Raw genomic sequence first — 10,779 nt, 5'->3', positions numbered from 1 at the left:
ATGTGTTGTAAATGTTAAACTAAATGGAGTTGGTGCCATATCTGAACATACACCCTCAGGTAAAAGAGATTACATATATTTTTAGGTAAAATTTGTTGGATTTTAGACTATCTTAATATTCATGGTAAAAGTAACAATTACGATATTGAATATGTTTTACAGTTTTAAACTAAGATTTCTATGGAAAATGGAGGACAGTTCAGCTTCAGTGATGATGATGAAGAAAATGACATTGAGGCAGATCTGCAAATAATATTCTAAAATATTCTAATAATCTATATTTGATCAGAAATTGTATTTATTGACCAATACCTTTCAAAACATTCAACAGGAATCTGTTTTTATAAAAATATACTATAGGCTATTATTATTTATTGAGCCTGAAAAGGCTCAACAGCCTAATAAAAAAGGCTGGTTCTGTTCTGGGGACGACTGTGGAACCACTGGAGGAGATCATGCAAAGAAGGATTCTCCAGAGAATCAAGAAAATTATGGACAACCCTGAGCATTCTCTTCACAATACTGTCCGACAACGGAAGAGTGTCTTCAGTCAGAGGCTTCTTCAGTTTCGCTGCAACACTGACCGCTACTGGAGATCCTTCCTGCCAACAGCCATTGTAATATACAATAACTCTTTGACGACTTGATTACTATTATTATTATTATTATCCTGAGCTACTACAGCAATCAATTTCCCTCTGGGATTAATAAAGTATTTTTGAATTGAATTGAATTTATTGTGATATACGTTGTATAATTCTACAGTGATATGTTTTCAAATTAGCTAGATTATTCTGAAGTGCCTTATAATCATCTATATCATTCAAAAATAATGTTTATTTAACTTTTTCATGTTATTTTATTTAGGGATTTCTTTTACATGGCCAACGTTCACATTTGATCACTTTCTTTTCTCTGATATTTATTTATTTATTTTCATGCAGAAGCATGAAAATAAATATTTTTGAAATTTGTAACAACAAAAATACACTTTGGTTATTTACCACAATAACACGCTGGGATTGAAATTGAAAATTTTAACTACTTCAATGAGTGCCCTAAAAAGGGTTAAAAATAAAACTAAATCATAAGAATGTTCTTCGACAGCTGCCGTAGTTGGCGTGTGGAATGTGCTGTTTGTTGCTAGGCAACCTGGACCGCGTAGTCTGTTTTCTGTTTGGCGCAATGGCTGAAAGAAAGTCGAAGAAAACGGTTTCGTGCCTCGTTTCGCAGGTGTGTACATATATATGTTTCCTTTTACTATAAAAAATGTTAAAACATAATGATTTGTGCGCTTCTAGAACAGGTTTTAACTTGTTCTAAAGCTTAACGACACACGGCTCTTTCTAGGATAGCTACAACGTGATAAATGTGCAACCCTATATATATATATATATATCGATGTGTGTGACCAGTTCCGTTTAACTGCATCCTGCTGCAGATCAACAAACGTCCCAACTCAACAAGTAAGGCTGAGAGACCCAAAAAGGTAGAATTTAGACAGCAGGTGAAGTCTGCCTGTGGGTTCACAAGACAACACACAGATGACATTTTTGCTAAGGAAGAGAAATACAAGTAAGTCTATCTGCTCATGCACCTTTTAGCTTTATTTGAGATCACGTTCCTGTTTCCTTACACAACACACTTTAAAAAAAATAAACTGAGTAGATTTTTAAAATACTAGCCCCATTTTTATCCAACACCAAATAGTCATGATGACCTCTAATTAGTTAGTGAATAATTGTGTTAATGCTGGCACTTAATGGTAAATTTTGTCCAGTAAACAATGAGAATCCTGTTTTTATCAGACTCTTAAATGCAGAGCTGGAAGCCAAAACTGCAGATATAGTGCGCCAAGCAGATGAACTTATGAAGGTATTGTCTAACAATAATCATTTTATGAACAAAGTCAATCTTTTAACACTAAAGAGTCAATCAAATTGTGTTTTAGAAAGAAGAAAAAGACATTCTGTCAAAGCCCTTGTCCAATGTGCTGCTGTTAGATAGTGAAGACCAAGACTATTCCAGGTAATAGAAATATAATGTTTTATAATACAATTAAATATTAAAATACAATTACATACATGAGGTATTTATTCATTTACTTGTTTTTTCTACAGTAAAACAGTAATAAATAATTATTACAGAAAACTAATATGTGGCATATGCATCTATTTACCTCCTCAGTTTCAGCACAAGAAAACCCAAACCAAATGCTGCGCAAGATACTGAGGTTAAGGTTTGAACCCCAAACTCAAAAATATGTCAGGTCATTTATTTGTTCACAATATTTAATAACATACTGTAATTCATAAATATAAACTACAGTTTGATAAAAAAAATATTGATATAAACTTCTCTTCTAGGTGGTAACCAAAAAGAAGGTTGTGCCAACAGCCCAAAGACACGTGTCTGGAGGAAAACAAAGAAAGATGCATCACAATAACACTGTGTGCGTTTTACTTTAATTTATGTCCAAATTTATCCTATTTGTGTCCTTGAAGATGAATTAAAAAACTAACAAAGTATTTCCTTTATTTCAGAAGCTCCAAGACGACACGTACAGATGATTTTGCCGCTCTAGCTGATGAGGCCGAATCTTTCATGGCAAAGGCTGTTCAGAGCATGGAAGAGAAAATGAGCAAGCCTGTTGTTCATGACAGCGTTGAGGAGGATGTACCTGCTCCTGAAGACAATGGAGGATCAGGTAATGTTTGTATCCCTTTACAAAATCCTAATATTTAAAGAAAAATAAACTTACAATAACTATTCCTGATTTTAAAAGATATTCTTAAACTACAGGTTTCAAGCTCAGTAAAAATGTGTTTTCTTCATCATATGTGGTGACTTGTGATTCATTTTATTTGCTGTTTTTTAAAATCACAGCAGACCTGCACATTAGGATTATTTGAGACAGTTACTAATGAAACTCAGCACGCCGTGCAGCTGCAAACTGACTCCAGTGGAAGAGTGATGTCCAACCTTGAGAGATTTAAGCATAAGCATTAGTTAGCAATAAATTAGCTTAAAACAAGAATAAGAGAGAAAAAACACTAATGAAATAAACCGGATTTGTAATATTCAATTTTTGTCTTAATATTTTTGTTTTTTTATGTTCTTAAGTATAAAAGGCATTTTCCAGGGTTTTAATGTAGACTTTTTTAAATTTTGTTTTTTAATGTTAGGTGATTCAGAGGCTCAAACGCGAGTACTGAAGGCTACACTTCGAATTATGCAAGAAGAACTTGATCAACTCTCATGTGAATATTATAAAAGGGTAAAAATGTTACAAATTAATAGTAATAGATACAAATTTTAAGCCTCAAGTTTAAATCGGTATGTTATTTTTTGTATTAAAGGATGATGAAAATGTAAAACTGAGAGCGAAACTTAAGGAAGTGGAGGAGGATCGAGCCCGAATGCAGAAGACCACAAAAATCCAGCAAACTCTGATTGACAAGCACCGAATTTTAGCTGAAGAGTCTGCTAAAAAATCTGACGGTCTTCAGTTGCAAGTTTCTGCTTTACAAAAAGTTGGTATTAATATTTAAAGACTGACCGACTTGTTTACACAGTTCGTTACCTCCAGTCCGTCCTTCAAGCTGCTCAGATCAGACTTTTCTGTGTTCTGTGTAGGAAATAGAAAACCTGAACAGATCTCAAAAGCAAGCAGCAGCCGTCCACATCACTGTGGAAGTTCGCTTGAACAGAGCTCTGGAGGAAGTGGAGAAGTTAAGGTCAGAGCTAGACAAGACCAAAAAGATCAACAAGGTAGGAGGAAAGTCTTAAGCAGCTTCAATCAAGTTTAGTATTTAAAATTTTCAGAGAAAAAAACGGGAGACGTGATCCTTTACAGCTTAAAACTGATGAAGAAACATTTAGGAGCAGAAATTTAAAACCTTTCCAGGCACACAAAACCCTATTGTTTACACAAACCAGTAAAAAATACTATAACTGACTTTAAATCTGTCTGATCTAAAATCACGAGGCTCTGCTCAACTTTCGTTTGTTTTTATTTCCAAATTCTGTAAAATCAGGACCAGATAAGCAAAGAACTTCAAAGTAAAGAAAATCTACTCGCTGAAAACAAAATGCTTAAGAAGCAGAAATTGGAAATTATTGTTGGTTTCAAGAAACAACTGAAGCTGATTGACATTCTCGAAAGACAAAAGGTAGGCACCTTTATTTTACTGACGTTGTGATTTGGGGTTTTATTTGAAATGATAACGTGGCTTTTTGTGTGCAGATGCATCTCGAAGCTGCCAAGCTGCTGTCCTTCACAGAAGATTAATTCATGAAAGCTCTTGACTGGTGAAAATCATGAATATGTTCTTTTAGTTTGAAGAAATGATGACTTATTAGGGTTTGAAAACTTCTTTGTGACAATAACTTTGTATGTCGTGGAGTAGAGTACCTTAGAGGTCAGTCACTGACAGGTTGTTCTCTCTTACACAGATTCATTCACCAGGTATTTTTGTTGATTTTATTGAAGATGCTTATCAAACAAGCAGTGTCTTGATTACTGAATGCAAAAAAAAAAAAAAAGACAATGAAGCAGATATTAAAAATAATTAAAAAAAAACTTTTGTGACTGAAATACTTCAAAACATTTGCACTGCAAACTTAAACTGCCCTCTAGTGGTGAACTGGAGGTGAAACGTTTAGTCTTCTGTGTCCTCGCCTTCATCAAAGGATGCTCTGGCTTGGCGAGGCTCAAAGTGTTTCCTGAAATCATCGTTGAAGGAATCCAGGTCTTCCTTACGAAGCAAGCCCTGAAAACACAAGTCCTTTACTGATTTCTTCTATGTTCACATGTGAAAATAATAATTTAGGATTCACACAGACCTTTGGAAAGTGTCCAATGAGTTTAGTGGCATGGTGCTTCAGCAGTTTCTGCCTTTCTTCTTCAATTATCTGTCTCCGCAGTGCCTCGTTCTCCTGCTCAGTGGCTCGTTCTTTAGCTTCCAGCTCCTGGAAGAGAGACAGTGTGTCAAAAACCATCTAAATGAATGCAGAAGGGCTCGACAGGTTAACTTCTGCTGGAGGAACAAAGAGAATGGAGGTTTTACCTTCTGAGCCTCACGCTGTTGTCTTTTATCCTCGATAAGTTTCTCCACCTCCTGCCGATGTTCCAGCTGCTTCATGCGACGTTTGCGGTCATTCATCTGCTCAATACGATCATCCTCAGCAAACTTGGCCATCATCATTTTCCTAAATTCCTCGTCCTGCTCTTTTTCCTTTTGTCTCCGCATTTCTTTGAAGGCCATTTGCTCATGGCAGGTTTGTTGCAGCATCAGTCTCTGGTGGATTTTCTCCCTCATCTCCTCCTGTTGAATTCATTAGTGAAGAAAAGATCATAGATTGTCCACAACATTGTAAAGAAATTTGAAAATGCTTTGTTTTATAAGCTGCTGAACTAAAACAAAAATGTATTTTTTTAAAGATTTTTTTTTCACCATGGATTAGATATCTGTCTGCCTTTTCAAAATGACATCTGTTGAAATTTTAACGATTAGGAAAGCAGTAAAAATCCTTACAATCTCTCTCTTCCTGTTGGCCTCCTCTTGTTCCTCTAAATACAGCTTCTCACGGACTTGCTCCAGCTCCTCACGCTCCTTCCTCTCCTTCACCATCTTGTCACACAGCTGGAGGCCAGTCGTTTGTTATATAAAAGGTAAAGTAACACTGGATGGATAAGTAAGAGCATCGGAGGAAAGCAGATTCTCTACCATCTTATGAACATATTCCTTGGCTTCTTCCCTCTCTCTGTTCCTGGTGATTCTGATCTCTTTCTTGTGCTCCTGTTGCTTTACAAACTCCATGATCCTTCTGTTCTCGGCCTCCATCATTTCCTGCTCCATGCGTCTCCACTCGGCCTGCTGTCTTTTGATTTCTTCAATTTGCTGCTGAGTGGCTCTGACCTTTTCCAGCTTCCGCTGTCTCTCCCTTTAGGGGAAACGTCAAAGACATTGTAAGGAATTAAGAGTGTGTTTTCCTGTATAAAAAAAGAGAATTAGTTTGAATGGTAAATGGCCTGTATTTGATATAGCGCCTTCTAGAGTCCTGGAACCCCCCAAGGCGCTTTACAACACAATCAGTCATTCGCCCATTCACACACACATTCACACACTGGTGGGGATGAGCTACAATGTAGCCACAGCTGCCCTGGGGCGCACTGACGGAGGCGAGGCTGCCGAGCACTGGCGCCACCGGTCCCTCCGACCACCACCAGCAGGCAAGGGGGGTTAAGTGTCTTGCCCAAGGACACAACGACAGCGACAGACTGAGCGGGGCTCGAACCTGCAACCTTCCGATTACGGGGCGAGCACTTAACTCCTGTGCCACCGTCGTTGTTTGACTCACATCTGTTCCTCCTCATAAATCTTCCTGACGATCTCGTCCACCATCCGCTTCTCTCTGAGGAACTCCTCGTACGCCTCCTGTCTTCTGCGCTCCCTGTCCATGAGCTGCTGCTCCAGCTGTTTCTGGTGCTCCGCCATCTCCTCGTGACGTCTCTGCTCCAACTTTTGCTGCTCAAGTGCTGCTTGATCATGTTCTCTCATCACCGTGCGAGTGATTTCCTCCTCTTCACGCTGACAAAAGACAAGACAATATGAATTCTGTAGCTTTTATTACAGTTTGAGAAAGTCTTTCTACAACTTCTTAACTCTTTTAGGAGGAATCAGACTGTTTTGTTGATAACGTGCAGGTTTTTGGTAATTGCTTCTAATATTTATGTTTACTTCATGCTTTTCTGTATTTGGTATAATGCAAAGAAAATGACAGCACTCACCATGGTCTCAAGCTTTATAGCTTCCTTCTCGGCGATCTGTGCAGCCCTCTCCTTGCTCACATAAGCAATCCTTAGTTTAGATTCTAGTTCCCGAAGCTCCAAGCTGAACATTATGGACAAACAAATATTTCATTAACCAATCAAAAACATTGGGGTGATTGGTTTAGGATAGAAATCACAGTAAATATCAGAATAAATAATTGTGTGTACCTGGTCTTTCTAATATGCTCCCTCATTTTCTCATCCCTCTGCTTTTCGTGATTGATGCGGGCCAACTCTTTAGTTATTCTCTCCTCTTGTTCATGCTGTTTCTCCCTGCTTATTCTCTCCTCTTCTGCCTGCAAGTCAGATCAAATATTTTAAACGCATCCTAAACCTAATAACTGGCTGTAAAACTCTTGACAACAGCTGCCATTGAGTGTTTGTAATGATTGGAAGCGAGTCGCTCTGAAGCAGCAAAGTTGCCCAGACCACCACACTACCAACACCATGTTTGACTACTAGTATCTTTATGACCTTCCAAAAACTTCTGCTTTTGTTCCATCTGTCCAAATCTGAACTTGTGGGAATCATCACAAAACATGTTTTTTTTAGTAAATGTGAGGTGAGTTTTGGCCTTGAAGCTCTGCCATAGATGCCATATTTGCCCCATTTCTTATTGTTGAATCGTAATCTTTGACCTCGACTACAACCAGAGGAGGCTCTTTATTCCTTTATCCTTGAAAACAAGGCATGTGTTACTTTTTGAGATTCTTCTACCTACTTGTGCTTAACAGGTTATAGTTGAGTAAATTTTTTATTTTGAAGGTCTGGCAGCTATCACCTTTCCAAATAATTTGGTTTCTCACAGATAATTAATGATTTCATTCCTCACGTGGGGCACATCAGGATTGTTTGGATATCTTCTACCTTGAATAAATTAAATCATTGTTTGAAAAAGGCGTTTTGGATTTATTCAGCTTTGTCAGACACTGAAATATGTTTGCTTATCTGAACCTTTTAAGTGCAACAAATAAGTAAAAACTGGAAAACTGTGGATTTTTTCCTCTATTATCCTTTCATTTGAATTGATAAAAGATTGTGAAGAAGAATTTGAGGGCAATATGATGGATCCTTCATTTAATGTACAGGAGTACATTCATTGGCTTCTTTTCATGTTCTCCTGTAAACAAAGTGGGATGGGCAAAACAGTAGACTTATTTTGTTGCTGGTGTAAAACATTTCTTTAATAAAATGTGATTTTATTTTATCTTCCACATTATAATGCGTAATAATATTAAAGGAAGACAACAGGGCTGTGATGTGAGATAAAGTCCAACCTTTCGCAGGACACTTTCAATCTGCCTCTCCTGCTCCACCTGCTGCACCTCCCGCAGGTGTCTCATCGGCTCTGCCCGCTTTTCGTCCTGAATAGCGGCCAGCAGCTGCCGTTCTCGGTTTAAACGTCTGGACCCTTCCTCCAAGTTCTGCTCCCGAATCTGTCGCTGGATGGTCAGCCGCTGCTGCTGGTTGTACAGCGAGTTACGGTTCTGCCAAAGAAAGACACCAGAAAGCACAAACGAAGCGGCCGCAGAGCATTTGGTTACTGTGAGCTAACCTGAGCAGAGTGAAGCTAAAACCGTCTGGCCAGAAGAATTTACCATGTTTGCAGTGCTTTTGTCGAGTCCAAATCTTCACGTTGCCAACTTTTAAACTTTATCAAGCGTTAAATACTTTGACCCACTCATTTAGAGACTTTTAATGAACCGAGTTCACTTTATGCTGATTTTCTGAAGTTAACCTCTGGAGACCTTCCTCGCTCGAACTTGGGAGTTTCAGCCATCTACATCAGCTTTTCGTTGTCTTGGGAACGACGCTCTTTCCCGCACCGCCTACACGTTACAGGGATGACGTCACTCCCGGAAATGCGCCTCTTACTGATTTCAGTTTAACGCTATTGTTAAATGTAAGAACATTCAGTATTCAGTGAAACGTTTTATAGCAAATTGAACTGGGGCTATTTTAACGTTGAAACAAAAATCAAATTTTCTATTTTTACCAACCTCTTTACAACAGCATAAGTCACTCGCTTTGTATTAAAGTTTTATTTAAAGTTGAAAACACAAACAGGATGTTAATATTCTAACCTACCGGTAGTTTGAAATCTCAAATGTCCAATACAGGAAAAAAAGGCATTCAAAACATTTACACACTGACACATGAATTTACATTTTCCCCATAGCATTCTTTTAAAAAAGCTATAATGCAGCATTTACATTTCAACCCATATAAAAATATGTATAAAATGTCCCCATAGCCATAGAATATTTTGTTGGCACACAAAGTCAACAGGATCAGGAGTAATTAAAAAATAGATTTAAAGTAAAAGAAGAAAGACTAGTAAAGCATGTTGTGTCGACATACATTCCTTTGATCAGTCTAAACATTCAGCACCTTTAAAACAGTAAAACTATTTGGGTGGATTACTGTACAACTAGTCCCAGATTTTTATTTATTTTTTGTTAAGCTACTAACTCCACTAAGATGAACTGGGGCCAGTTTAATTGAGAAATAAAATTTAAGTTTCATTTCTTATGCATGTATTTATTTTAATCATGGCTATTAAAACAATTGAACACAGAAATATTTACCACAGGAATTTGGAAACTGGAAATGATCACGATACATTTTCTTTACATCATTCAAAACATTTTCAAGTCGAAAGTTCTTTTGCGAGTGTTTATTATTGTCACCTCAGATTCATGAGAAACGTTCTATATCACATTCAAAAATACACCATGACGTAAAAGCTAACAACTAAAGAGAATACAGTAACTGATGAGCACTTAAAAACTAATCTACAACACCTTAATTAGGATGACTGTAAAATGTTCAGCTTGGCATGGATTTGACATTTTCTTTCTTCTCTTTAGAAAAAAAAGTTCTAACAAACTCAAATGTTGGTGTTAGAACTGGTGAACATAAACAAAAACTACTCTTAAATGACTTTTCTATTTGGGTCCCTAATTTTTAATGCAACTGCAAGTATTTGAACAATCTTTGAAATATGAAAAATCTAATAATGCTTTGATCAGAAGTTGGAAATGAGCAAAAGTGCAGTGTACACAAAACAAGAGAACTCCGTTTATTTGAAAAAGTGATAAAAAAAAAACAACAAACCAATAAAACAAAAGTAGTTGGACAGAAAAATAACAAAAGCGTTGATAGTTTATTATGTCCTGATGTGATAACATGACTGACAGTCAAAGCATCATAAAAGATTGATGTTAGTAAGATCTTTAGTGCTGATTTTTAGTGAGTCACTTGTGCAGTTCCACTCATGTGTTTTTCTGCAGTTCTTTAACCTACGAGCAGCTGATCTGTGAAGAGCAGATTCTTCAGAGATTAAGACCCAAGTCTGATGAAATTGAAGATGACACATTCGGCAGTGATGACATCTCTGACTTGCTCTCATTCTGGCTGCTCGTTTCTTCTGAATCCTTTTTGTGATCGTCTGTGGGTCCAACATCAGCAAAAGCTGGTTTCAAGTCTGATTCCTTTAGTTTTTCAACCAACGGCTGCTGTGAGCTCAACCTTGACCGGCTCTCAACGACCCCTGTGGAATCACATAAGGGTTTATTTATATAAGGGTCACATACAAAAAGGGTTGCTCAGTTACGACAAAAATTATAATCACGATTATTTTGACTGAAATTGAAATCTCGAATATTCAAGACAATTTTTTAAATTAATGTTGATTTATTTATTCAATTATTAAATCTGTCAAAATTGCACAGGGCACAGGGGAAAAACATAAGAAAAAGAAAGAAACAAGATAATCACAAAAACAAATCCTGATTCCTAGTATGAAAGAGCAAATACTCTTGCTCATAGTTTGTGACCGAAAGAGTTTAGGCTGAGATTTAACTTATTTAAGCCAACCCAATACAGATCCAACTTGATAAAAAAAATCTTTTGCAAATACTGACAGCAAGAGTTACAGTGCA

At 37.2% G+C, this 10,779-nt stretch overlaps 3 protein-coding genes across 4 annotated transcripts in view; 1 reads left to right on the top strand and 2 right to left on the bottom strand.

The window, feature by feature from the left end:
* The first annotated feature begins 1,099 nt into the window (after positions 1 to 1,099).
* Positions 1,100 to 4,582, top strand: tex9 (testis expressed 9). Its single transcript, XM_015953015.3, has 12 exons — positions 1,100 to 1,233; positions 1,442 to 1,575; positions 1,809 to 1,875; positions 1,952 to 2,028; positions 2,188 to 2,239; positions 2,367 to 2,452; positions 2,544 to 2,707; positions 3,186 to 3,277; positions 3,360 to 3,533; positions 3,637 to 3,771; positions 4,038 to 4,172; positions 4,247 to 4,582. Exons 1-12 carry the CDS (start codon positions 1,129 to 1,131, stop codon positions 4,289 to 4,291), a joined length of 1,266 nt encoding a protein of 421 aa, XP_015808501.3. The 5' UTR covers positions 1,100 to 1,128; the 3' UTR covers positions 4,292 to 4,582.
* mns1 (meiosis-specific nuclear structural 1) lies at positions 4,470 to 8,574 on the bottom strand. Its single transcript, XM_015953014.3, has 10 exons — positions 8,434 to 8,574; positions 8,113 to 8,322; positions 7,004 to 7,131; positions 6,794 to 6,896; positions 6,364 to 6,593; positions 5,730 to 5,946; positions 5,538 to 5,645; positions 5,070 to 5,327; positions 4,846 to 4,971; positions 4,470 to 4,772 (listed from the first exon to the last, which is right to left on the bottom strand). Exons 1-10 carry the CDS (start codon positions 8,434 to 8,436, stop codon positions 4,662 to 4,664), a joined length of 1,494 nt encoding a protein of 497 aa, XP_015808500.1. The 5' UTR covers positions 8,437 to 8,574; the 3' UTR covers positions 4,470 to 4,661.
* A 923-nt stretch (positions 8,575 to 9,497) lies between these two features.
* Positions 9,498 to 10,779, bottom strand: part of znf280d (zinc finger protein 280D) — a 37,300-nt gene continuing 36,018 nt past the window's right edge. For both annotated transcript variants that reach the window (XM_015953010.3, XM_015953011.3), the window contains one exon: positions 9,498 to 10,388. In XM_015953010.3, the coding sequence (XP_015808496.3) occupies positions 10,171 to 10,388 (218 nt within the window). In that variant the 3' untranslated portion in view covers positions 9,498 to 10,170. The remainder of the gene's footprint in view (positions 10,389 to 10,779) is intronic.

The sequence above is a fragment of the Nothobranchius furzeri genome, chromosome 9 (genome assembly GCF_043380555.1).
Source record: "Nothobranchius furzeri strain GRZ-AD chromosome 9, NfurGRZ-RIMD1, whole genome shotgun sequence".
Classification (NCBI taxonomy): Eukaryota; Metazoa; Chordata; class Actinopteri; order Cyprinodontiformes; family Nothobranchiidae; genus Nothobranchius; species Nothobranchius furzeri.
The sequence above is the reverse complement of the archived record's forward strand: the minus strand, read 5'-3'. Positions and strand labels throughout refer to the sequence as shown.

Coding starts and splice junctions, on each gene's coding strand:
- tex9 (XM_015953015.3), top strand. CDS start 1,129: ATGTGCTGTTTGTTGCTAGGCAACCTGGACCGCGTAGTCTGTTTTCTG. Junction 1,576..1,808: donor GCTAAGGAAGAGAAATACAA/GTAAGTCTATCT, acceptor TGTTTTTATCAG/ACTCTTAAATGCAGAGCTGG. Junction 2,453..2,543: donor ATGCATCACAATAACACTGT/GTGCGTTTTACT, acceptor CCTTTATTTCAG/AAGCTCCAAGACGACACGTA.
- mns1 (XM_015953014.3), bottom strand. Junction 6,897..7,003: donor GAGCATATTAGAAAGACCAG/GTACACACAATT, acceptor CATAATGTTCAG/CTTGGAGCTTCGGGAACTAG. Junction 5,947..6,363: donor ATTTATGAGGAGGAACAGAT/GTGAGTCAAACA, acceptor TTTCCCCTAAAG/GGAGAGACAGCGGAAGCTGG.